The 27,758-nt window shown below is 37.8% G+C and overlaps 1 protein-coding gene across 1 annotated transcript; it reads left to right on the top strand.

Annotated features, from left to right (window-relative positions):
• Positions 1-91: 91 nt before the first annotated feature.
• On the top strand, positions 92-27,758 carry QSOX2 (quiescin sulfhydryl oxidase 2). Its single transcript, XM_080561824.1, has 12 exons — positions 92-355; positions 4,372-4,472; positions 5,407-5,455; positions 6,584-6,689; positions 6,886-6,976; positions 8,825-8,970; positions 9,962-10,105; positions 12,286-12,415; positions 14,695-14,817; positions 16,448-16,598; positions 20,608-20,796; positions 23,349-27,758. The coding sequence occupies exons 1-12, from the start codon at positions 115-117 to the stop codon at positions 23,897-23,899; spliced, it is 2,022 nt and encodes a 673-aa protein (XP_080417950.1). The 5' UTR covers positions 92-114; the 3' UTR covers positions 23,900-27,758.

The following is a 27,758-nucleotide window of genomic DNA, read 5'->3' as shown; positions in this document are numbered from 1 at the left end:
GCGGGGGGAACCCCCCGCGGCCCTCGGGCGGGCGCCGCCGCCGCTAGGCCGCGTTGCCAGGGCCGGCCGCGTTGCTAGGGCGCGGGCCCCGCCCCTGGCCGCCGGCCTCCCAAGATGGCGGCGGGCAGCGGCCGCCCGCTGGCGGTGCCGCTGCTGCTGCTGCTGGCGGCGGCCGTGGCGGCGGCGCGGCTGTACCGGGCCGGGGAGGACCCGCTGACCGTGCTGACGGCCGGCACGGTGCGCAGGGCTCTGCTCAACTCCTCGGCAGCCTGGGTGGTGCAGTTCTACAGCTCGTCCTGCGGCCACTGCATCGCCTTCGCCCCCACCTGGCGGGCGCTGGCCGGGGACGTTAAAGGTGAGGCGCAGCCCCGCCGTCCCCGTCCTCATCCCCGGTCCCGGGAGGGTTCCGTCAGGCCGCGGCCCGCTGTGGGGGAACGGGCTTGAGGCTGGCCCGGGGCCTGGCAACGCGGGGGGGCTCGGTGGGGCCCGCCCTGGGCGCTGGGGCCCGGCGGGGGCGGTGGGGCTGGGAAGGGTTTGGGGAGAGCCCCCTGGGGTTGGGGGGTTTGTAAATAAAAAGTAAGTGTTGGGGGTACTGGGGAGGCCGCGGGGGAAAAAGAACAGCGGGAGGTAAAAATAAATAAATACAGAAATCTAGCTCAGCGAGAGTCAGATTTCTCGTATCTGCCTGCTTTTCCTGGCGCACGCTGAAGTGTTTCACCTTCTGTAGATCTGATGTGAGGAAACAAGCGGGTCCCTGAGCTCTCGGTTAAATTCGATACCCGTGGCGGGGAGAAGACCTGAGGTGGAATTTGTGGGAAATGTCATGCTGAATACGTGTGTCTTAAAAGGCCTTTAAACTGCTCTGGGCATCGCGTTTTACCCAAGGGACGCTCTCAGGATGGAGACCGCGGTTCCGATGCACTGATGTGGTTTCGCTTTGAGAGGCGGCAAAGTGCTCTGGCTTTTCTGTGGCAGTCTTGGGTGTGAAAAGTGTTAACAACGTTTGAAACAAAATGTAGGTGCGGTATTGGGTATACGTGTTTTCAGATGTAAGGAGATGGAGGCCTACCCAAAAATAGGCCCTGACGAGTTTGTCATGTGCTGGAGGCTGCTGACTGTGGAGCAGAAACTCAGAAAAACAAGAAACACAGAGCCCTGGTGGTTTCCAAGCTTTTCAAACACTCATTACTTCCATGGGTTTTGTTTATTTATAAAAGCAGTAGCTTTTTTTCTGCTTTCTTTGCATAAGCTTGTGTCACATTTTCACCTTCTAATTTGATTTGCTTTTGGCCAAAATAGTGTTAGCCTTTGTTCTGAAGAAATGAAAGAACAAGGAGGTGGTGGAACGCTGCAGTGGAGATCATGAAGAGCCTGAAGTGACTGGAGCTTTTCTCAGCATAAAACGGGGACACGTTTATCTATTATTGCAGTGGCACGATACCTTTACAACAAATGCTGCTTATGAATTTTAATGACTTCTTCAAATACTTATTTTCTTACTTATCTGCAGTCATGATAACTGCAAGCAATGTTAGGCACCTGTATTACTGTAACCAGGTAAAGGCCAATTTAGCGTAGTCTAAGTCTTCATAAAGACTTTCTTTTAAACGGAGCACTTCTATATTTGTGGATATTGGCCTGCCAAGCAAATGCAAATTGGCGTTATTTGTCACCGAAGGGTTTCCGTCTCAAAACTGGAATGGATGGGTTTGAGCAGGAGACTGAGAACAGTCGCACTTTTCATTGGTAGCTTCATCCGAAAAACATTTCATCCACATACACTGTCTCAACATTTATTTTTCAAAAATATTTACTCACCTGCTAGGATGTTTGCTTCTGGGGATGCAGACTCAAGTATGTGAGAGAATGCCTAGATCACTGTGGTTGCATTTAGTAATCGAGTATAGATCAATTAAATTGGTGCAACTTCTTTGTCTAAATAGAAGGCCTGTGCTAATAGACTTAATTTTTATTCCACTTCTCATTTGTTAAACCTTGGCAATATCGTTGCAAGCTTAAAGGTAATGCTCCTGAAAAATGGGAGCAGAGCTTGCTTTTGTGCAATTTACATTTTTCATTTTGATACTTTGTCCTCTCCGTACAGGCTTTGGAGTAGTTGCTGCTGTATTCCTAATCATGCATTTCGTTTTTTTATGGTAGTGTCCAAAGTGGACGTTCTAGTTAATTGTACTTCTGATATCTTAGAGGGTGGTTGAATCTATCCCCCAAAATGTCTGTGGGCAGGAATTATGTGCAGCAAATTTCTGTGCAGAAGTAACAAACTCCTGGAAATCCCACATATAACACCCCTTGAATTATATGCAGAAGTAATCCTGGCCAGTTGTTCCAGATACGGCAATAATGATTTCCTTCTAGAAATTGTTTTATGAGGAACATTTGATGAGGAGCGATGGAATCCTTGCCCTTATTCTGGAAGCAGCCTATGTGTTAAATAAATACATCATTCTCAAGTAGCACTCAGAGGGGTTCCTTGTGATGCATTCCTGATCTCCTTGACTGCACATCACGACGGAAGGCAGCACGATGCCTGTAATACACGTGCAGCAGGGAGCACGCAAGGTTTGTGCAAGGAAGCATGTTCCTAGCGATGCCTTGTGGCTGGTGTGTTGGATTCTGTAGCATTTCACAAGTGGGAGCAGCGTTTCAATCCACCAGCCTGCTGGATTGCCAGTTTATCCCATGTATTCATGTGTTGGTTAATGTGGTGTCATTCATCTGCCCCTTTTGTGTAGTTTGTGAGTTAGTCGTTTGGAGCCTCTAGCGTAACTTCTGTCAGAAATTTTATCTTTCACTTACGTTTTTGTTATAAATTTGGAGCAACCTTCAGTATGTTTAAACATTTTTCTCAGATTTAACAAAATACTCCACGTGGAATAGGCCGTGCTAGTTGTTCTGCTCTGCAGAACTCTGAATGCCACTAGAATACTTGTACTCTGTCGTAAGAGCAAGCTCCATGGGTATTTTCCTTTGCCCCCTCCTTACAGCATGCAGCGAGTAGAACTGAGGTTGTTTTATTTCAAAAATGCTAATGCTATTTAAAAATTCAGCAGCATTAAAACCCCCAAAATCTATGCCGCAGTGATAGCGTGAACTTACACAGCCTAGGCTGTGTACTCCAGCGACTTCCACATCCCTTAGAAACGAAAAGCTCCTCTTTAAGCAGAAGCAAATGCTAAGCAGCACACATCCCAGCTGGTGCTCTTTAACCCAAGTGTTTAGCTGGAGATGCGCTCCATTGTTGTACGTCGGCTATTTGCATTAGTTCATAGAGCTGCTATTCATTGTGCCGAGGAGGATCGAGACAGGTGGAAAAAGGAGGAGGAGTGGTGGAAGTTGAATGAGATAGATACCCAGAAGCCGAAGTTTTGTTTTATTTATTTTGCATTTTGTTTGATAAAATGGACTGTTGTATCCTTTGTGTCCGTGTGAATACATGCCCATCTGCTCTAGGATGCTTGTAGTCACTCCTGGTGCCTGTTCAGCTGTTGGCACGTTCAGCACAACTGAAATTCCCCCTCAGCTGCCCCATCCTCCTCAAAGACAAATAAAGGTCAAGCTACGTTTCCAAAGCAGCTAGGCATACAACTGCCAATCAGGTCTTGAACTTGATGAAGCTTCTATGCTCCTTGCTATAAAAGCAAATTTAATTTTTAGTGCTTTTTTTGGTTTATATTTTATTGATCCTTGGGAATTGTGATGTATCTTCAATTCTGCCCAGAGCTGTCTCGATTCGGCTTAGCTTTAAAAAGTAGCTCTACAAGGAGTCTCTTGGAGGGGGTCTTCCGTAAAGTGACTGCCGCAGCGGAGCATGGCTCGAAAAGATACGTTCCTGGCAAAATGAGAAAGAAAGAGCTATGAATGAAATGAAAGCTTTTATTGAAGTTATATAAGCACGTTTATAGAAATACTTGAACTCTTGTGGTTACGGTTATTAAACATTTATAAAGGAAACTCAGCTATTTAGCGCTCTGGTTAAAACTCAGGTGTTTCTGAAGTATCTCTAATGTACTCCTGGAATGTACTAAAAGGTAACGACACTGTTCAGCAGGCAATATGGGAGCCTTGTGGTGAGTGCGAATCTGGAGACCTCTGAGGACGTTGCAAGTTCAGCAGCTAGTGAGTCCTTTGTTAAAATTAACCCTGATACCAGGTGCATCAAAACTACAGTTTTGTAATTGACGGCCACACGAACGAGTAACTGCTGCATTCATCTTGTTCAGTTAAATATATTCCGCATGCTTATCTTCGGAGTTCTGTTGCCTGATTTCCTTGGGAACCAGGCTGATCTGTCAGCTGGGACCTCTGATCACTTCTGCTGAAAATAGAAATATATATATATATTTTTTCCAGATTGGGAGTCTGCAATTAGAATCGGTGTGCTGGATTGTGGGGAAGAAGAGAACTACGAGACATGTAAAGAATATGGTATTCACTACTATCCAACTTTTAGGGTAAGTGGCATGGTATATTGCCCTATGTAAATGACGCATGGATTATTTATAGTAACTAAAACCATAACAAACTTACTTGTCCAGAGTATTGCATGTAACTAGTTTTCTTTATCTTGTCTTTTTCTGTGATTTTGCAGAGAAAATTGCAGGGCTGATAAAAGATGGAATCAAGTTCTTCTTGCTCAGTGCGATAGTTGATGCAGTTACTTGGAGTAGTAATTCAGTCCTCAGTTTAAAATCTGAAAAATTTTAACTTCTCTGTCTTTGCCAGTCTGTACAATCACATTGTTAACTGTAAGCATTAGAAGAATGTGATTGAAGGAGAGGGCTGAATGAGCATTATTACGATAGAAGAAGGATCAGTAGGGGTTTTACTGTAGAATTTGTGGTGCTCTACCCAGATAGAAAGAGCAATGTGGGTTTTTTTTGTTTTTTTTTTTGTCTTTAAAGTTTCAGTTATAAATTATAATACACTCTTTATTAGACACTAAGGTTTTTTTGTAATAGTAGTAGTAGAAGGTGTCAAGCTCCACTGTCTATCCAGTCTAACCACTAAATTTGAGAAAATTTGAATAATGTTCTGAGTATGTACATAGTTTGTGGTACTGATTTCATAATCAGTCAATTTTTGTTTGGGTTAATGTTCGCAGTAACAGATCGATATACTCTTTTGAATTATATCTTATGGTATTTTTCCTCTGAAAGTTTCCTTGATTGTTAGATCAGAGTTTTGATATACGAGCTACTCTCATATGGTTGAGAAGCAGGTCTTTGGAACTCACAGGCTAGGAGTAAAGACTAGATAGATAAAAGTGTTTTGTAATTAGAGCTGTAAAAACTCTTGAAGGCTATGTTGTTTCTAAACTGAGCTTTTTTCTTAAACAGTGAAGTTATTTTCAAAGCAATAATACTTTTTTTTTTCCTCCCCGCATAGTACTTCAAAGCATTTACGAAGCAGTTTACGACTGGAGAAAATTCCAAAGGTGAGACTATCCTACTGTAAGCAATACCCAAAGCAGTTATCCTATCAGCCAGGAATTTGTCAAAAAATTAGCAAAATCCCTTGTCCTGTCAATTAGTTTAGACACCTAGACACTGAAAAGCTTTTTAAGATGTGATGTTACAATTACTGTATTAAACCAAAATATCAGGCAGAATTTTAGACAGGTGAAAACACAACCTTTGTTTAAAAACTTCTATTTCTTACTTTTTGAAATGTGGTTCACAAGTGGTTGGATTGTTTTTTAAAAATTTGTTTGGGGAAAAACAAAAAAACACACACATCTCATGGGCATGAGATCCAATTTGATCAGTCATGGCTCTGGTGCGTTTTGACCTGTCAGCCAGTTTCCAGGCATCCTGAATCTCATTGGGAGAACCCCTATTCAGATGTTGACTAACTGAAACCAGGCTTATCCTGTGTGTCTGACAAGATCACAGCTTGAGGTGATTTGTCTGAGGACAAAAGTAATGTTGTCTTTTCCAAGGGATTAACATTCAAAAGGCCAGAGGTCAGAAGCGGGACCACCTGCACCATTAACCCTTCATGTAGAATTAGACTGTAGTTGTACCTGTTACGTTTGGCATTTGTGAGAGCTTCTGCATTTTGATTTCTTTCTTTTAAAGCATACAAAATGTTCTTACACTTCAGTTATTTCCTTATGTTCTGTGGCTTTGTAACCTCACCTGGCCCATTTGATAAGAATGGTACCACCTCTGCTTTAAATCCATGGTGAATATCCTTATTGCAAAAAAAGCTACTGAAGCCTCCCACTGCAACTACTGTGAAAACAAGCATGGATTTAGAATGAAGCATTGTTGTAAGAGAAAACCAGCAAGGCAGGCAGATGGCTAGGTTTGGAAAAGTCTTAATATTTTATAAATGTGGGGGTGGGTTGACAGTTTTTAAATATGATCTCGTCTCAACATTAAAGTGAAGTCCTACAACTAAATCCTCTGTTCTTCAGCCAAATAGTAATGCCTGGTTTTTGAGTCCAAGTGTAAATCCAAAAAATGCCACACAAAAGCACGAGAATGGTAACAAATTATTAACATGCAGATTTTCATACAGTTCCCTGATCTTTCATCTTTTTGTAACCTGTACTGAGCAGGAGCAGACCGTGAGCTGCAAACAGTTCGCCAGATGATGATTGACTTCTTACAGAACCATTCTCAAGAGTCAAGACCGCCTGCCTGCCCATCACTGGATCCAGTTTTGTAAGTTCTGTGTTTAAAATACAGCTGGTGTATTCTTGCTATGTCAATTTAATAAATTGTAGATGGTCTTATTAAAGATGGAGTAAGCTTGTTGTTGTTATTAGTTCTACTACAGGACAGGTAAAAGGAAATTTCATCGATAACAGTGAGTTTATGGCATTCTACCTGTGCTAAATGGCTTTTCTTTTCCTAAAAGGTCCAGTGATATCACTGCTCTTTTTGACAAGAACAGCGATCATTATACTGCCGTTGTGGTTGAGAGTAATAACTCCTATGTTGGGCGAGAGGTAATGTATGATTTATGACATAATGAGTATGAATGAATTTTATCGTAACACAGCTGAGTTTTATGTTAGTTAGCCAAGCAAGAAAATTTGTGATTGTAGGGCTGTATTAAAGGATGAGGAGGGTCAGGTCAGGTGTATTTGGGTTATCACAAAGTCAAGTGATTACATAGGGCTCTTGTATTTAATTATACAAAGGAACTTGCTTACAAATGAACACAATGTCATGTTAACTTCTGTTTACACTCTGGAGGAAGATTAATATTTCAATTTCATTGTTAGCATAATTCTTTTGTTTTGAGAGCTGGAATACCAGAACAAAAATATTGTCAGATGTTATGTTTTTGTTACTGCTAGAGAACTGTTCATAATACTCATTCTTCTGGGCAGCTCTTATGATTTCAACTGTTCATAATAATGTGAAACCTCTGTTTCTCTTTTTTTCACATGTAGGGTTTAGGAAATTGTTTTCTAAGTTAAGATGATAGCATAAAATTATTTTCACAGCTCTTAGCCACTGATGAAATGAAAGTCTTTGGTTTTTGCTTTCCTCACCACCACCACCCCCCCAATAAAATATTTTATTTGGCATCATTTTGCCATTTAATGAGCCTGCTGTTAGCTTAGACAACTGTTACTTTTCTCCTGCTGCCAAGATCTAGGATAAGTAAAGAAAATAAATTGCACAATTATCTAGGCATAATCTATGTAGAAACATCCAATGTCTGTGAAATGTTTCTAATTAGATTTGATGCTGAGATGGCTGAGTTGTGTAAGTGGAGGGTGTGCTGCCAAAAATGAGAATCATTTTGAGAAGCAGGCTGCTACCAGACATTCGTTATCTGGAAGCTGCTGTGCTGATATAAGTGGGCATTACCAAAAAGAAGGTGATGACCATAAAGTTCTCTAGTACTTTGTCAAACTGATTTTAAATCTTACTACCTTCTGTTGTAGAAATAGTTTAGTGAAACAGGAAATAATAACGTTGTAATAAGGGAAAAATGACTTTTTCTTAAATGGCAAATTTTCACTACTTAAAACTGAGTCATCGTGTTCATAGGAGCAACATTGACTGTAGTTGGCAAAGAACTTTGGTAGTTGAAACCTGGCAAATCTTTGAGGCATCTTTATGTTACCACCCTCTTCTGCCTCCTCTTCTATTTGCTGGAGTTTATGCCTTGTAGAGAAATGTGTGCCCACTCCCAGCTGCTCCAGTGCAGAAGTCCAGCATCAGGTTTAAAGAGGTGATGAGGAATGTTTTGAGCTAAGATACTGGACTCTGAACTGGAACTTTTGAGGTGTGGGCATTTACTCCTATATGCAGTCTGTGCTGTGAGGTTGGTAAACAACGAGCTGAAGGGACAGCTAGATGCTGTGACACCATAGAGTACAGGGCTCGCCAGGCAAAATCTTGTGTTACTTTAAGCCCTTGATTATTTTCTAAGTCATGGACTTTGACATCAGAATGCCCTAAAGTCATGAGACCAAATCAATGTTTCTTCACTACCTGAAAATTTGCCTTTAAACTCTTACGTATATAACATGAAGCATACCTGTGGAGTATTTTCTGCACTATTTTGAGGTGTATGAGGACATTTCATCATTCATTCTCATGTTTTCTTCAGATGTTAGACTTCAAAGGGAAAAGATCAGGATAGACCAAGAAAAAAATGGAAGATAAGAGTAAATTTCCAGAGTAAGTCTGCTTCAGATGAAATTGTTAGCGTCCACAGAGTGCTCATAGATGCACTTTCTTGGTGAACAGCTTGATGATGCACCTGGCCTATTTACCTGTCTTGTCCTCCATATTTCTTGAAGGGTGTATAATTAGTGTTACCTTTCATTGCACAGGTTATCTTAGACTTGATCCAGTATGAAAACATTGTGGTAAAGAGAGCACTGAATTCTGATAAGCCTTTTCTAGAGAAACTTGGTATTACCTCAGTCCCTTCATGCTATCTGATGCACCCAAATGGGTCCCGTGGATTAATTAACATGTAAGTAGTTTCTGTCTCAGAGGAATATAGGGGAATTCACTGAAGCTATAGAAGTAGTTGCTATAGCTTCCTTTCATACTGAGTAAGTTATTTCATAACCATTTTTTGCATGTGTATAATGACGTTGTCATGGCTTGTATTCAGTACATTATGTGGACTAAAATTTTGTGTTCCATTCCTTTGTGTTTGAAAATCGCCTGACTTGAGCACTCTAGCAATTACTAAATAAGTGTATGTAGTGGTCTTGTTACACAGTTTGCTCTTACAATGCACAGATACGGGTTCTGTCAGTGGAAGTGAGATTTCATATTATGGTAGGAAAGAGTGATCAAAATGGTGTGGCCGTTAATTATAACCCTGGGGATGCTTGGCTACAGTAACAAGATTATTTGCTGACAAAACTTACTTTTAAGTAGACAATTCTGAAGTAGTGTTTCTTACTGGAAATAGAAGCTCAAGGCAAATGTTTGTTATTTGAGTTTGATATGCTGATAGCAATTTGCTGGTAGTTCTTTATAAAGCATTTAGTATTATGTGTATTTTCTTAACAAGAGACCTAGTATTACTTTTGCTTACCACCGCTGCCTATTTATAGCTTTAACTTATTACTGTGATACGTCTGAAAGGAAAACACTTGAATAAAAGTGGAAAAAAATAATGACACATCAGAGCTCTAAAAACCTAGCTTCTAAGTCAAAAAGCAAGCTGTACACATAAGCTGTATGTGTGAGCTTGTCTGTATAAGGCAAGCTGGTATTTCGATGAAGCTGATGTTCTTCATTTGTATGGAATTTCAAACCACTAATCCCAGTGATTTTTTTTATTACTGTTCCTAAATTGAACAGTTTCGTTTTCACTTTTTAGCAAAACATCATGCATACCAGAACTGTAAAATGGAAAAAGTGAATATGTTATAAACATACTAATTTGCCTTGGATGTTCTTTTAATATGAGATGAAAAGTAATCTTTACTTTGTTCATTTATATGCAGCGTGAAGCCTCTTCGGTCTTCCTTTTCTTCATATTTAAAGTCACTGCCAGGTGTAAGAAAAAAACTACTTTTGCCACTTGAGCTACCTGTTAAAGAAAACAAAGAGGAAAGCACAGAAATCAAGCAGTGGAAAGAATTTGATAAGTAAGTGATACTGATTTTGAGACCTTGAAATTCAGATCAATGCTTGATTATTAAAATTTGCTGGCAGTTTTTTCTTGCCACATAGGAAACTGCACTGTCATTTGTTATAAAATTCTAGTGTGGTTTAAAAATTTCTTTCCATCCCAGGTGATGCACCTTGAACTGAATACGTTGGTCACTACTTAACCATGTGCATTCTTCTGCTGAATAAAATAAAAGGCTTTCATGCTTAATACTGAAAGCAATGCTTTCAGCTGTTGCTTCAACCTAATCCGTTTCTCAGTATATTCAGATAACACTGGTCAATTAGTTCAGTGCCAGCACCAAGGTTACATCTTCTAAATGCAAGTAACTGTTGTGATCGTGAGCAGTGTTTCATTGATCAAATTACCGGGCTTTCAGTATTTGTTATTAGCAGCAAGCATCTACACTGCTATGGAGAGAAAAGTGGTTGTTTCATTTTGTTTTTTTTCTCCCCCAAAAAAGTGTTATTAAATATTTAATTGGTGTAAAGACATCAAGGACTTACTACCCCCAACACCTGAATTACAAAGGTCACTGATCTAAACTGTTGGGAGACATAAGTAAACGGTGACCCTGAGAAAATAAACAATAAAATAACAAGCTATAGCACATTGCTGTAGAAGACAGTTTTTCTCTGTGCATGTTAATAACAGAGCAGTGCCCACTTAAAATGCTTGACAAACGCAAATATAATAGAAAATGCCAAAGTCACTGTAAAAGATGTTTATCGTACCAAATCTGGTGAGGTTTATCTTCGCACTCCTTCCCTCTCTCTGTTTGAAAGAAGGATGCAAAGGCTTTGCAGGGAGATAATCCCTCAGCATCTTTAGATGGAAAAGATACAGAACTGAGTGCTTTGATTTTGTACTTATTTTTCTTTTGTGGACACTGTTAGTGTCATCTTCATCATGACCATTATGGAAATATTTTACATAAAACATTGTTACCAGAGCAAATTAGTTAAACTGAGCTGCTTTCCTGTGAGACAAACTCTTGTTGATACAAACCGCTAGTCCAAGTGTCTTCCAACTAGGCTTTTTCTGGGGAAACCTCATGCACTCATGTGGATCTATCTTTAAGAAACTTGATGTCATCAGACTTCTGATTTTTATTTTTTTTTAAACTTTAAGTGAGTACATTACTAACTAAGGATATAAATGTAAAATAAGTGTGGTTTGTGTTAAGAATGTAGATTACTCTGCATTTTAATGTGTGCTATTTCATGCATGTTATTTCACAGGTGGGGACAGCCAGTTTCTCGAGTGATTATTCTCTTCATTCTATTTGGTTTAGAAATAATGGTGCTGTTGAACGTAAACAGTTACTATGAATTTGTTTGTTCAGTTACATTGATCTGCATCATACTGTCTAAGGGTTGTGCTCTGAAGGCATTGAAAGATAGGGTGTTTTACTTGTTGCGTTTTATCTGAAGTGCTTTTATTATGAAGGTAACTGATTGTGAGAAAGAACTGTTAATCTTTTATTTACTTTAGATGTTTTACTTATATCTGTCATAAGGTGCATAATTCTGTCTTAACAGTCAATTTTATTTACATCTCATAAACTTGTATGCAAAGAATCTACAGTAATACTACTACGTTCGGAATTTCTAGATTGAGTCCTTTCCAGCATTGATTTTTTTTTTCCCAGTCTTGTTTACGCTTCTGGTCTGTGTATAATCTACTTGTGTTAAGCAATAGTCTCCCTTCTTTTGTAGCATGTCATTTTACTGTTCCTGCCAGATCCTGAAGAGAACCTGTAATTTCCTTACACCGCCTATTTCCTTGCTGACAATTGCAAGGTTATAATTTCGTTACAAGGTAAAACTGGCTGGGAGATGAAACGTTTAGTCAATTATAGAAGAAATTCTTGTGTGATTATGCTTCATTTGCCTAATTTCAGAACCAAGTGACATAAAACTACTCCTTTAAAAGAGTACAGTGAAACTCACTGAACTTGACATTCACCATACCGAGCACCTCAAGTAACTGCTATATCTTCCCATGTATGCTATAGGATATACTGCAATCACTGTGGAGTGGCAAATGTTGAGGTTTTAATGACACCTTACTATATATCAATTTTACCTTCATGACTGGTGAGAAAATGAGCGAAAGAAACCTGCCACTTCATAACATTATATATGTGTGTTTCAGATCTAAGCTGTACATGGCTGACCTTGAATCAGGATTGCATTACCTGCTTAGGGTAGAACTTGCTACGCACAAGATGCTTGAGGGAGCTGAGCTAAAGACCTTCAAGGATTTTGTTACCATCGCTGCCAAGGTATGCACTTCTGGTCCTTGATTATTTTAACAAAAAAATGACTAACACGAAATTTATTATGTGATGTAAGCCTCTCAAAATGTCTTTCGGAACATATTTAAATATATACTTCCTCACTAGCTCAAAAATAGTTTTGTGGATTTCTTTAAATGTTGTTTTTGAGTTATTGTATACAGTTCTGATATACTTAAAGGGCTGAAATGCATCTTTGTTTCATCTTAGAGGGCTCAAATTTAGATAAAGCTTAAGCAGTCTACAGCATATTGAATGAATATTATAAATACAGTCTTTACCAGATTTTCAGGATAAATAGCTATTTAACTCAGTGAGATTAAAAATGTTTTTCACTTCTTAATTTTGGGTTTTGTTAGTGCATGCTTGACAAATAGTGTTGTATTTACAGATATTTCTAATGTCAGTCTAAATTTTGAATATAATTGAGGTACAATATTTCAAAAATGAAGATGCTCACATTATACTTGAATGAAGGGACAATGTAAGTAATGTATGTGATGTAACTTACAAAGTTAAATTATTTTATTTTTTTCCAACATCAGCCTACTAGTCATCAGGGTCACTGACCAACTAACGCTTTGCTTTATTTTAAATAAAATGAACCAATTTAAGGGAATAATAAGGGCTACATGAACTATCCCCAACTATCTGGATTTATCAGTCAGACAGTTTCTTGCCCCCCTGCAGCCATCAGAGGTCAGAAATCTCTAGCTGGCCTCATTTCTTTAAGAAAGTGTAGTGGTAATCTTTCTATCATATTATCCCTAAAGCATCCTCTCTTCTTCCTGATGGCTCCTGGCCAGCTTATGTCATTTGCTTCCCTGGCTGTTAGTGTATAAATAGGGAATGCTGTCTTTTAGTTGCATGCTCATCTCCAGACTGCCATTATACAAGTGAGGGTTTCTGTCCTTTATTTGCATTCTCTTGTGTAAAGCTTTTCTCTTAGTTCTCAGTCGTGATACCCACTGATTTGTATTAGGACCCTTTAGATTTGAAACAGTCAGAATGCTAAGTTTGCAGTGTTGGTACCATAATTATATGTATCTTTTGCAGACTACAGCCTTTGGTTTTCAGAGCTTAACGATGTACCTTGCCCTCTTTTTTTTTTTTTAAGTATTTAGCAATAAATTAATAAAAACAGCTTTATGAATCAGAACTTCCAACACTTTTTGTACTGTTCTCCTGTTTAACAGCACTTAAAGTGACGATAAGCTCTAAGTCACAGAGATCTGGTCTCCAGTCCCCTACTAAGGAAATTTTATTTGTTGTAGAATTGGATCCTTCAGCAAGAAGCGTGTTGGTTTGTTCGTTTTTTTGTTTGTTTTTTGACTTCTAGGAGACGTATCTACCTGAGATACTCTGCAACTAGCGTCTTTTAGAAAGCAATGCTTGATATTTTGAGGTTCCTACAGGAGCAAATGCAATTATAGACTTGGTCAGTAGTACAGAGGTGTGCTTTTCTGCTTATATAGTTGGACAGTGGCTGCAAAGTGACTAACATATGTATAGCATCTTATATCATAAATTGCTTTATGTATTTAAGGTAGCAAATACAGGGATTTTATTTCCCCATCTCTAGAAACAGTGCTTCCTCTGCAAAGGTACTTAGAAGATGTTATGTGTACACTATTTAATTCTATAGTAATTACAAGCATCAATCAAGCGTTTCTAATGTAAAATAATGACATTACCACTGACAATTCCTCACACTTGTACGTCAGACCATGACTTTTTAACTTGTAAGGTAAGGCAGTCACCATTTCCAAATCACTTTTACATATATGAAAAGGAAAGTAATTTTCTAGATAACCTCCCATCATTTATCTATATTTACAGAAGTCTGAAGAAATTTTTGTAAGAATCCATATTTGTGGCTAATATTCTAAGAGCGAGAAAGGATTTCAGCCTTTCTAATTCACTCAGGTTTTATGCTCCTTCTTGAATTATACACTGCTGAATTACCTTAATACAAAAGTTCGTGTAATCTGGCAAAAGTTGTTTTGTAGCATTTCTGCTTGAAATTGAGTAACTTCATAGTGGTTGACATTTTGTGAATGCAACATGCTAAATTTTGTAAGCAAGTTAATGTGAGATGGCTTTTTACTGATAAACAGAACAAGCATTTGCACGTAACAAAGAAAATCTTGTCTGTTAAACTTACTGAATACAAGAAAAAGACATTTAGATAAATAGAAAGCTGTCTTGCTGCTAATGAGATTTGTGCTTTAAAATATTGGTATTTTCTTTCTTTTTTTTTTCCTCAGCTTTTTCCTGGCCGTCAGCCTGTGGTGAAGTTGTTAGAGACCTTGCAAGAGTGGCTGGTGAGCCTTCCATTAGACAAAATCCCTTATGATGCTATTCTAGATCTGGTCAACAACAAAATGCGGGTAAGCTGTTACTAGTTTCCAGCATAAAAATGTAGCATTAGTAAAGGATAAGATTCTATATAAATCTAAGACATCACTTACTGATGGTCCCTCAGTCATAATGGAGTTATAAGAAGGTTAAAATGAAAATAAAGTGAAATCATTACCAGAAAAAAAAAATCTACATGAAGAAATTGAAATGAGAGAATTAAAACACCCAATCCTGTCTCAGTTTTATGAGGAAGCAATCACTAACACATACGTGTTTACTAACATCAGTTTCAAATGCAAGATTCCCAGCAAAAATTTCGAAGTTAGCCTTGCTTGCTTTGCCTGCTATCAGCAGGTTTCTCTCGATTAAACGTCAGAGTTAGAAGATGAGAAATTTACCTATTGAAATTGGTCATTATTCCTGAAGAGTTTTCAAAAAAACTCTTTAATTTCCTGCTGCAGTATAATCCTTGCCAGGGATCCCATCTCGGTTTGGTAATGCAAAGCAATGTGATAGGGCCATCTTTGTACAGAAGTTAATTTGTGTCCCTCCTCCTGTGAAGAGGGATTGCTATCTGAAACTTGGAAACTTAATGTGCGTTCTAGGAAGCAGAGAGATAAGTCACTGAAACTAAAAGTATTGCACTAGATTTTATGTATAATAAATAGTGGGTTTGTTTTAAGAAGAAATAAAAATGAATTCTACATCTTATCCTGTTAATATGTTACTCCTGTAAGTCGCTTAGATCTTGCCAAGTAATGCTGAATTTTTGTAGTGCCCAGGGATACTGTAACTCTACTTACAACAGTATGTGTGTGGTTTGTTTTCATGCTGGGCTTAAAATAAAATCTTTACAAGTTAAGCTACTTAATATGCTCTGGCAGACTAATCGGACATTTCTGATGTGCATCTTGGTAGGTTTAACATCAGTGGTTGTACACTGTGTATCACGTAATACGCTTGCAAGAGGGATGAGTTTAATAATGGTGCATCAGAGTATCTCAGACTTAAGGATTGTTCCAAGGTTACAATTTGTTTGCCTTAAGCATGAATTCATTAACAACAAGTGCAGAGAATAATTTACTATCCTTTATACTTGGATCTCCTCAGTTTCAGGATGAATTGTCATTGCTGTTAACGCTAGTTGAAAAACTTAGGGGCTGATCTGGAAATGTACTGAATGTTTAAGAGGCATATTTCCTCCCTGTTTCAACTGAGAATTCAAAGCCTTTATCCTTTGGGGTTGGGCCTCTCCTTTCTGGACTGAACATTCTAATACGAGAGAGGGGGAATGCACTGTGTTTTGATAAGTGGTGTCCCATGAAAATACTAAGCTTATTTAAACACAGGTCTTATTTAGGTAGAAATGTTGTGCTTCTATCTGCAACAGGATTGCTTGTATGTGTTTGGCTATGTGAGTTTGCCTGTCTCAAGTTCTTTGCAATTTCCTGTGTGTATAATGTGTGTTTGGGCGTTCAGTAGTGAACTAGCTTGTGGGTAACCATGTGAAAAAAAAAAAATATGTAAAAATGCAAGCAAATTTTAGGAACTTTGAATCTCTTAAACATACTTGCTGTGTTGAGTAGTGAAGTGTCATTTCCAAAATTGTTTAATTTAGGTACCAAAGCTGCGTATATCTTAAATACACATTATTTTCAGATTTCTGGGATATTTCTCACTAAGAGAATTGAGTGGGTCGGATGTCAGGGCAGCAGACCAGAGCTGAGAGGTTATACCTGCTCCCTTTGGAAGCTGTTTCATACCCTAACTGTTCAAGCTGCGCTGCGACCAAAAGCATTGATAAATACAGGTAAGCAGCAGTTATGTGAGACACTTGAAGGACAAGACAAATAAGTGTGTAGCATTTCTGCTATGCAATAGAAAAAGTACAGGAAAAGATTTCTCTAATCCATTCAATTCTCAACTAATACATTCACGGACAGTGGCTTTTGAAGCTTAGTTTTCAGTTTTATACCAGCAGGGGTCAGAGCATAGCTTTATTGTGGTGGCTTTGAACGAAAGTGTGTCAATTTGTCCTTGCTTAGAAATGTGGTAAATAAAATATGTTGCCCTAAAGATGTGAGTAAGAAAACAAGAGAGGGGAGTAGTTTAAAAAAAAAAAAAAATTCTGAACTATCTGAAATGGGAAGAAGATTGTTATCTGAGGTGGCACTATTAATGTGAAAAGAATAAGATGTAACCGTAGAATTTAGTAGCTATAAAAACTATATAACCATTAGCCAATCCTTCTGTAATTAATTTCATAAATACAGAATGTCATGACACGTTTGTTTTCAGATGAATTTACATAGTGTCCCTTAATCTGTGCAGTGTGATGTACTCACTTCTTTGCAAACACTTAGTAAAATCGCTTCTTTTTAGACTTGCATTATATTCTGAAACTGTTAATGGTCTGGTGTTGATTCCTAGTCTTCTTAGCACAAATAAAAATAAAATTATAAATGCTAAAGTATCACTCCCCATATGATTTCATTCTTGTCACGACAGTGCATTGTTTGATTGTAGTTCCATTTGGTTTTTATTCTTTAATTTAAAGTTCTCTTGATGTCTTTTGCAAGAAATGCTTTATGGGATGTTACCTGGCCTACTTACTCAGAAATTTGCAATTTTCTGGTTGTTTGTACATTAAATAAAAAAAAAAAAATCAAATTATAGATACATATATTTGTCCAGCATTACTTGCAATCACAGTGATAAACTCTCAGTTCTTAATGTTGAACTTCCTGCAAAATAGGAATTTAAGAATAGCTATCATCCTGTATATGATTTTTGTTTCTCTGTTTTGTTTGTTATTGTCGGCACGGTAGGTTGAATCCCTTTAAGTTAGTGCTCTGCCACACGAGGTTTTTTTGTGCTGCGTGATATATTAGCTGTTCAACAGCATCATGCATAAGTTAAATTTCCCCTTTCATTTGAACTGCCCAAACTGTTCTAATTAAATTTATAAATGTTCTTAATATCTAACTATGCAAAATTGCATCTTAAATTGCTTCCATGTTTCAGTTGTGAGCTTTAGTCAGTCTGAAGTTAAAAATACACTGTGGAACCTGAAAACTCTTCGGCACACTTAAGCATTGATTTAAATCGGGGCAGATATGTGATGATCACTTCTTACGGCGAAAGAATTGGGTCAGTCTGAGACTGTCGGATTATGTCTTGGGAGGTTTTCCTCTCCTTATTGCTTGTTTAAATCCCATCTACTAAAAAGCATGATGTACTCCCTAATCCTTCCCACCACAGGTAGGGTTTTATGGTTCTTGTCCACTTTAAAGATTAGGGTTACCCTGAATTGCTGTAGTTTGGGAGGAAAGAGAAAAGGAGGATTACACGATGATACATGGCAGATGTTAATAGAAGATTCATCTCTGGGCTGATAAAAGAAAAACAAACAAAATGAGCCATTTTGCAATTGTTTGTTTTCTTTTTAAACCAGATGTATTTTCTTGATAGTTTCCCCTGCTTGCAGAGCCTAGCCATGTGAACTTGCGATGGCTTTCTTGATATAATGTTTTTATTGTTTTGTATTTGATGTCTTTTAACGTTGACCTGTGTAATTTGAACCTGCAGTGGGATCAGCATAAAGGAATCCAAAGGAACTTTGAATATAATTGGTCACATCAGAGGGTGTATAAAATCGTTGTAGAAATTACATCCTAGGTGTACTTAATTGTATGAAATGTGTTTTCAGTTAATAGGATCTATTGGGGTGAATAAGACCGGCTTGTGGATTTAAAAAATATATATATATATGAATTCTTTTTAATCTGTTGCTAAATTAGAAAGCCTTCCCTAGAAAATGAACTTTGAGGGGACCTTCAAGAATGTAACACTGCACAGGAGAATAATTAAATTTGTGTATGAATCTCTGTTTTAAGAGGTTGTTTGCTGGTAGTTATTTTGAATGTTTTTTTCCTAAATTCATATTCAGTATATGTGATAACACTCTTTTGCCTGAAATTCGCTTCAACTTTCTAAAATTATTTTATAGCCTTTCTTTTAATACTGTATTTTAATCTGCTTTAATCTCATAGCTTTTATTTATACATGCCTATTCAATCACAGATATTGAATGTCTGAGTAGAGATTGTTTGCTTTTTATTATTTCGTTTTCGTTTTGAAGACTTTTTACCCCCACGTTTAAGACTATAATATCACTGTTCTAAATAAAGGTGTGTTATGACAATCTGACATACATTTCTTACGTAGTTAACAGGTAAATATTCTGATAGTTTTGAATAGGTTTTTTGCTAAGGGTTTTTTTCCAAGAAATAATGCATGTATGGAGGGCATATGTGCTACTAGACTTTGTTATTCGCTACCAGAATAGAACAGTGAGCTTTGTAACCCTTCACCATGTAATCTCTAAAACTTGTATTGCAAATTACTTTTAGGTAGACTAAAATTACTTTTAGCTGCAGCAGTCAGTAGTTTGATCAATCCAGGACACTGCGTCACAAAATGTGTTTCCTTTGACAATTTTTTTTGAGATAACGCATGAATTTGTAAATACATTTTGACACAATTTATTAGATCAATTAAACATAAATCAGAAAATCTGAGACAGAAATGAAGCATTAGGATTTTAGCAAGTAACACTATTTTTGAGTCGCTTATCGATGTAGGGGCTACCTGCTGTCACAATAAAGGCCCAAGACAAAGTCCTCAATCTGTAAAGACTTTAGCCTGCTTCTGAATAAAATAATGACTTTTTTTGTCATTATTAGTGTAAGAGTGTGGCTGTTACGGAAAGAAAAATGTGTTTGTATTTATTTTTAGGAGGAATTCCTGAGTTGCACTTGAAAGTTCAATTGTTGCTAAATAGCTATTAGGTGTGTGCGCTCATTGCCAGCCAGAAAAGCTGTGCCATTAATAACTGTAATGAGATTCTGGTACTCTGTAATACCTTGGGGTTATGGTGTAACAGATGGATATCACAGGTATCTCGTGAAATATTTTTCAGAGGGTTTTTGACTCTTGGCGGCTTGGTAGCAAACTGACCATAACTTTAGCACCTATGCATGAACGTAATGGTGAATGCATAACATATTCATTTAATTATTGGGCAAGATACTGAAGTAAGTCTCTGCTTCAAGAAGAATTACTTGTAATATAGATACCACGGACTTTGCATATTTTAACAATTTCAGAATGTACTTACGCGCTTCTGAGAATTTTTTTTTTACTGTCTGATGCTCATTTGTCCGAGTAAGTTTCCCCTTCAGCTTGTAAATACTTTTCTGTAGGAGACATGTCACTAAAAGGAATATTTGGCCTTTTAACTGTTGTATTTAACATGGTAACATGGTGTTCAGGGCCACTTTAAGCACAATTGAATGGGCTAAATACATAGCAATATATTGGTATAAGTAGTTACTCCACATTTTAATAGCACTGTCACTCTTAGCATTTTTGAGCCTCTGTGTGTTGGAAATAATTTACTTGTAGTTGTCTGATATCCCAGTCTTTCAAAACATACTGTTCTGAAAGATACTGTTTGAGATCACTTTAACCTCTATATTAGAAACCAAATTATTTGGTAGTGAATAAATAGATGTGTCACCTTGAGACTACTCAGGAACGATATTAAAAAATGTATTTTGTTGGGGAGGGGTATTTCTTCTAAGAAATGTGTGAAGCTTTTGATCGCTTTTACGTCGAAGGTGTAAATACGCATGGAATGAAAAGGTAGCAATGTTTCCTTTCCTTTTCCTACGGTTCAGTTTTCAGTATGTTATGCATAGCATATGGAAGCTATGTTTGTCCAGATGGTGCTAACTGGATGTCATCTGTCTTTCTAGGTCTTGAAGACAATCCCCAGATAGTACTTCAGATCATGCGGAGATACATTCATCACTTCTTTGGATGCAAGGCTTGTGCTCAGCATTTTGAGGAAATGGCTAAAGAATCCATGGATTCTGTTAAAACCTTAGATAAGGCTGTTCTCTGGCTCTGGGAGAAACACAACGTAGTGAATAACAGACTTGCAGGTATGGAAGACCTTGCTTAGGAGAACCCACCCAAGGTTGCTGTGTCTGAAAGACAAGGCTACGTCACTTCATACAATGCAGTTTATATTGGAACAAATAGCTATCAAATTATGCTCTGTAACATGAGTTTAAAACAATGGTTACTGTTACTTCAGCTTAACATTCCTTTATTAAATTCTGACTTGAGAAGACAAACTCCACGTTTACACTGGTGTACCAGGCTACCAACCTTAAGGATGTTTATACAGAGCAAAATAGCGTCCTGGTCAGCTGTAACTCCAAAGATCAACACGGTACCTTTAGAGTGACTGAGAAATACATACACTTGAGATACACTCCAGTAGTGCAGTTCTTTTCTTATGATACATAATGAAAAATCTTCATCATTTGCAAAGATACTGTTTCTTCTGAAATTTCACCTGTTGCTTGGTGAGATTTCTTTCTGAAGTACAAATCAAAAGCCTTTTCAGAAAGGAGCGAAAAAGGTTGGTTACTTTGATTACTTCTCAGTGGATAGAAATAATTAAATTTCCTTCCATTACAGTTTAAACGGGTATTAAAACTTTTCTTAGTTTCTTCATTTTGTTCTGGAGAGATGCTATATAGAAAATGGTGATAATTGAAGAGGAGGATTTCTCAGGATAAAAGAGCCTAAGCTATTAGTAGATCAACAACTGAACAAAATAAAATTACTGTGTGAAGAATACCTGTTTCCCCCGTCAATTGCTATGTTTTCAGCTAGACTAAAAATACAGTTAAAATACTGGGTTGTATTTAATCTTTTCTGTTATGGGGATATCAAATAACTAAAGCACTAAAGAAAATTGGTTTCTCTTTGCACTTAATCCCTGTCTGCTGTTATGGATCTGTGTAATGTAGCATTAGTTACAATTTAAATATGCTATATTGTGTTTATATTGTGGTTAAGCTGAATTCCCACGATTTATGAAGTATTAAATACTGTTGTGTGTATAAACAGTTAGTCTCCTTTCTCCAGGGAGAAAGAAGTACAGGATGAGGTATTAAATAAAATCATCCCCCTTAACGTTTGTTACTGTTGCCAGGCTGAACACAGAAAAAAGTAGTCTTGCTGACTTGAAGTTGCTAAGTGGTGGAACAATGAACTTATTTTAAACATTAAGTTATTGGAAAACTCGCATGGATATTAATTTAAATAATGCAACAGCTGGCTAAAACACCCTTTTAGTAAGAAGTATAAAAATACCGGAATAAATAATAGTGTCAAATTATGCATTTTAAGTTTTCTAAAATTTCTCTTTGGGACAGTGACTTATTTTAATCCCTAAAAGCTGCATCTGTATTTCTGGTAATATATGTAGCTTCCGATGAGAAATAATGGTTGGTCAATGAAAATGCCTTGGCAGAACCTTTAAATGTGGGCCATGAGACTGTTGTATATGGTTCTGCCCTAATTAATTATTTCCTGTCGCTTTAAAGTGTACAAAATTTATGGCACTCTTTTTGGCAGGGGAACATGAAATACAGTAAGTCTTCTGTTTGTAATCATACCACAAGTTGTTTTGTTTTTTGCCTTCTCTTCTGAAACAAATTTATTAGTGAGCGATTTTTATTACAAACTTGCTCTTTGCTTGTAAGTATCAGAGACATTTTTTTTAATTATTCTTTGGATCCTTAAACAATATTTTGGTCAAAATCCTGGAGAAGTTTCCAGCCTTTAAAAAGATAAAAATAATCAAATAAGAATCTATATTTATTTTGCGGATATTTTAAGCATTAGTATACTGATAACATATAAATTAGCTTTTTTTATGCTGTAGAGATTTTTGGTTTAGAAGTATTTAAATATTTTGGTTTTGTTAGAGCAAAGTATAAAACAAAAACACTAGCTACAGTGTTCAGCTCTTTGCCATCAAGACAGAATGGTGGCTGGAGCTATGAGCAACTGAAACGTTAAAATGGGATCTCGTTCAAGGTAGTGTTACGTTTAAATGCTAAAAAGCAAACTGAAAAATACACCTTAAATATGATAATGGTTTTTAAAGTACTGGAAATAGTTTGTTATAGTAATGAAATGAGCTATGAAAAAGCAAGCTTAGCTTGGGATGGAATAATTCACAATATAAAAACACGAAAATAGCTGCAAGTCACTGGCCTTGAAATGGCTTACTGCAAACCACGCTTCAAGATTAAAGAGTATTGAGAGCAAAAGAGCAGTTTGTTTTGAACCATAACTCAAATTAACCCCTGAAAGGCCCAGATGGCGGTGTTTTCATGCCGTCTAAAAACATAGCACTTGTGGGATCCTGTTGCATTAGAATTTGAATGCTACAGCTTTTACTGAGAGAAAAGGAAAATAATTGATTGTGTTTGTAAAGGAAAGAGGAAGCATCCGTAAGGAAACTCATGAATTTCCTAATTTGTTCATGATTGTCTTTAGTTTAATACAAATGTTATTGTGCTGGCTTTTTTTGCCAACATCACTGTTTATAAGTGAAACATATTTTCTGTTTTCCAGTGGTTCGCTTTTCCTAGTTCATTCACTTCTGATTTTTTTCCCTCCTGTCAATTAGGTGATTTGACTGAAGACCCAAAATTTCCCAAAGTTCAGTGGCCAACTCCAGACCTTTGTCCTGCATGTCATGAAGAAATTAAAGGATTACACAGCTGGAATGAGGACCAGGTTCTACAGTTCATGAAGTATCACTATAACAGTGAAAATATTCTATATAAATACACTGAAAGCCAGACTGGCTCCAGTGAATCTGAAGTGGGAGATACAAGGGAGGTAAAAGACAAAAATCTACTGAAGAAACCAAGTGGAAACAGAGAAAATAACATCCTGGACCAAGAAAACATACGAGATTCAGAATCTAAGGTGTTAGATAAACTAATAGGGAATCATGGACCTGTAAAAGACAGAGGTAAAAATGCAGTTGAATCGGTTAACCGTGAAGAGAGCAGGCAGTCCGTATCTTTCTTAGGGATTGGATTTTCCAACATAGACATGAGTCTGTGTGTCGTACTGTACGTAGCATCGTCCTTATTTTTAATGATAATGTACTTTTTTTTCCAAATGAGATCTAAACGGTGGAAAGTGAAGCATTATCGTTCATCTGTATAGATGTTTAAATTGGAAACAACATTTTCAATGTACGTGGCTGTTCAGTACCAGATACAGCTTTAATATTTATGATCAGGGATTTTATATACAGTATTCTTCGTTCTAAAACCCTTTCTTCCCAAGTCATTTCACAAGTGTTCTAGCTTAATATATGGAGCTTGCTGTAAGAACCCTCTTTGACTCTGAGGCACATGGTGCTGTCATAAAGTACCCAGTGAGGAAAGCATTGCATTTTTCAGTTCAGATTTTCCATGACTTACCGCCTACGTCCGTTACTCATTTGCAGAGTAAACATTACATTATGCAATCAACTGTGCCTGGTTTTGGAAAGAAATTGGATATTGTTTCGTGTACGTCAAGCCATTTTTAAAAAACTTATCCAGAGCTGATTTTACCTACCAGAGTACTGAACAGTTACTGTTACCTTGACTTCTTCATTTGGAGAAGCAAGAATTGGTTTTGTATTTTTTTTTTGGTGTTTTGTTTTTTCCTCCAGGAAACAAGAGTTCTATTTTGATTAAATCAATTCTAAACCTTGTGACTTTCTCCAATATTATTTACACTGCATATTTAAAGTGGAAGGCATTACATCTTCAAGTAGATCTTCCATTCTCTCTTGTTCCAGCCAAGGATAGCCGCTGCTAGGATGAGAGGTTTGGGGCAGCAGGCATCTCTATAAGCAGCCTGATTCTGATTGCTGATGCTGTCATCCATTCTAAGGGAGTTCAGGTGTAAGTAACAGCAAATGCAGACCCAGTGCTTTACTTGCTCCTCTACTGGTGTGTTAACGGAGCACTGTACAACTCACCTCACTCATCTATGAACCAGAGAAGTAGCTGAGTAAATAGTGTGTTATCCAGGTGCCAGTTCTGATGGACTCCAGTAAAGGGAAATGCTGTTTTTACTGAAGAATAAGTGAGGCTCTGTTTGCATCAGTAAGCCAGAGCAAATTTGTAGATCTGGAAATACTAGGTTTGTTAGGATGCCTGAATAGTTCTGTTACCTTACAGTAATTTTTCTTCCTGTGAGTCAGCACAAATGCTTCGTTTGGTAGTGCCGGCTCTGAGATCAGAGGGAATGCCACCTGCCAGCTGTAAAGCTGGCTGTACAGCACTTAGAGCAGCTGATTTCTGTTGTTCTTGTGCTGGAGTGCGCTGCTGTTTGGGTCAAGAAAGGTTTTAACTATGGTCAAGTCCAGGAGCTGCTCCATTCTGGGATGTGGCAGCAATTGGGAATATGGTAGTTGCTTTTACAGATCTGTCTGACTGTCTGGGATCCTAGCTGAGAGCAATTACAAGACAGCATGAAAACAGTTATAAAATTACCGTTCAGAATAGGAGTTCCTTTCTGCTCCTAGCTGTGGAGGATAACTCACGTCCTGGATAGTGAAGTTTATAATCCTATCCAATGTAATTGAGCATGTTCTAGTTATCCATTACCTAATCTTTAGTTAATCCTAATAGGTTTTGGCCTCAATGTTTTCTTGTGGCAGTGAGTTCTACAGATTAATTATGTTATATAAAAAGGCTTTTCCTTTCAATTCTACGTTTCCAACTTTTAATTTAATTGAATGTTCACTAGCTCTTCTGCTACGTGAGAAGGGGTAGATAGGCTCTGGCCGGTTCATTCTTGCATCTACGCTGGTAGTGTGTCGTCGTCTTACTTCCATCATAAGTCCCAGCACAGAAAGTTTAAAGCTCAGCCACAAAAAAAGTCTAAAAATTAGCACAAAAAAAATCAAAAAGGGTATTTTTCATAACCAAATCTTGTTTATTCACAAAACTGAGCATTTCTGACCAGAGTTTCTGCAGCTTCGACTTGGAATAACAAAATTGAGCCAAAGTTGATTGATCCTTTTTCCTTTAAGTGTCAAAATAACTTAAAAATGCACATGAAGTAGTGCAACCCTGTGTAGTTACTGTAAACATGGCAGAAGAAAAACCTCCCTTCGCATGACATTGTTAGTCTGGTTAGTCTGATGTGCATGGAGGTCCATTATCTGCAGTTCCTTTAAGGCACCTTTAAGTTCATTTATGGACCTGATGGCTCTTGCTCCCATGCTAGAAACTTGACCCCATGGGGACTGTAGCTCCCTGCTGGAAGCTGTCTTCTGCATGTCCTCTCGTCCAGACTTCTGTAATTCTGACACGGCAACATCAAGTCTGGGCTTTTTAAGGATCCTCACAGTTTTAAGAGTTCTGATGCAACGAGGTATTGTGGGTTTCTACTTCCTTTATAGATTTGTAAGGGTCACTATAATTATAGCACCTGGGCTTGAGTACTAAAACAACTTGTAAGCAACTGGAAAGTTACCCGAGGGTGGCAGGTTGTCCAGCCTGGTTGATCTCTGCTGCTGTGCTTCTTGCTGGAATCCAGTGAGAGGTCCCCGGAGGACCCGAGTTGAGGGGAAAGCCCAGACTTGCCAAATTTAAACTTGAAAAATAGTTAACTTCTAACTGACCTAATTTGGGGAAATCTTGATATCAGCCAACAATCAAAGAAGTCCAATTTCTCAAAAAAACAAGCAAACAAAAAAACCACCCACCCACAGAAACAAACAATAACAACAAAACAGAACAACAACAGCAAAAGGCACAGCACAAAAAAAGCACAGCAAATATTGGGTATAGAAAATTTTCTCAGTTTCTATGGGACCGTGACTTTCCTGCCGTCAGTATCATTGCACATTTTGCAGTAGAAAAGCAGAAATTACGCCTGCTGTTCAAAATATACTGAATATATTAACCTGAGTTTGTTAGCTTTGACTCGTTAATTGTATTTTCATCTACGCAGGAAAACAAAAAGCTTTTGAAGGTTTGTAGTGGTAATTTTGCCATTAAAACAGCAGCAAATGCGTTGTCAGAATAAGTTTTAGGGTTGTTGGTTTTTTTTGCTACATACCAATAACTATCATGTTACTGTGGCCCTGCTGGAAACATGACAAAATGAACAGCTTCGCAGATTTCCAGTGATGTTTTTTTATTTCTTAAGAGTGTAAAAGCATGAAATTAAGATGTCGATTGTGTCGGTGCAGTAACTCAGTGTTGCCATTTAACTGGCTCAGGCTTTCACTTTAATTGCTAGTAGTGACCTCAGCTGGAAAGGTTTTCTCGACTTTGGACTCAGTTGTGTAAATCTTGGTTTACTCGTTCTTATTTTGTATCTTTATAATGAATTTTGTGTCCTTTGAAGTACTTTGGTTGTAAAGATGTGTTATGTCTGCTGGGGAGTGTGTGATGCTGCATCGCCCCACTGCACTATCAGTGTCACGAGGAAGTGTTTCCTTTTCAAAGACGCTTCACACCACCACCTCCTTAGTCCTGGGACTTCTGTTTCTGCATTGTATCGTATAAGAAGTTTCTGCAATGCTATTAATGCTTCCAGTAAGGATTTCTGGCCCTTTGTAATTCACAGTGTCTCCTAAAGAGGAAATACTAAAGCTGCATGGAAAATGAAAGGAATACTGTGCGATGTGGCTGGTGAGAGAAAGAAAAGGTGCAAGTGCTAAAGAAACCTGACTACGTTATTCCCGAGAACTCTAATTTTTGTTTTCCAGCGCTGTATCCGTCCTGCTGTTCTTACTCAGAACTGGGTGGGAACCGCTGGCTCAACAAAAGGCCCAAAGTGTGTTCTCTAGGCGTGTGCATCGCATATGAGGTGTTGAAAGTAGTGACTATAACAGTTCGGTAATTTAAATGTTTTATTTATTTTAATTCAGTAACTTGCTGCTTTCATGTCTATTCTTTTGGGAGGGTTGTTTTTGTTTTTTAAACTCTCTCTAGGAAGGAAAAGTGAACATTTTGTACTAAACTGTAAACTAATGTGCTTGTTACAAATAAATTGCAAACATTTGGGCAAA

Source organism: Anser brachyrhynchus (assembly GCF_964034855.1).
Source record: "Anser brachyrhynchus genome assembly, chromosome: 19".
NCBI classification, from domain to species: domain Eukaryota; kingdom Metazoa; phylum Chordata; class Aves; order Anseriformes; family Anatidae; genus Anser; species Anser brachyrhynchus.
The sequence above is the reverse complement of the archived record's forward strand: the minus strand, read 5'-3'. Positions and strand labels throughout refer to the sequence as shown.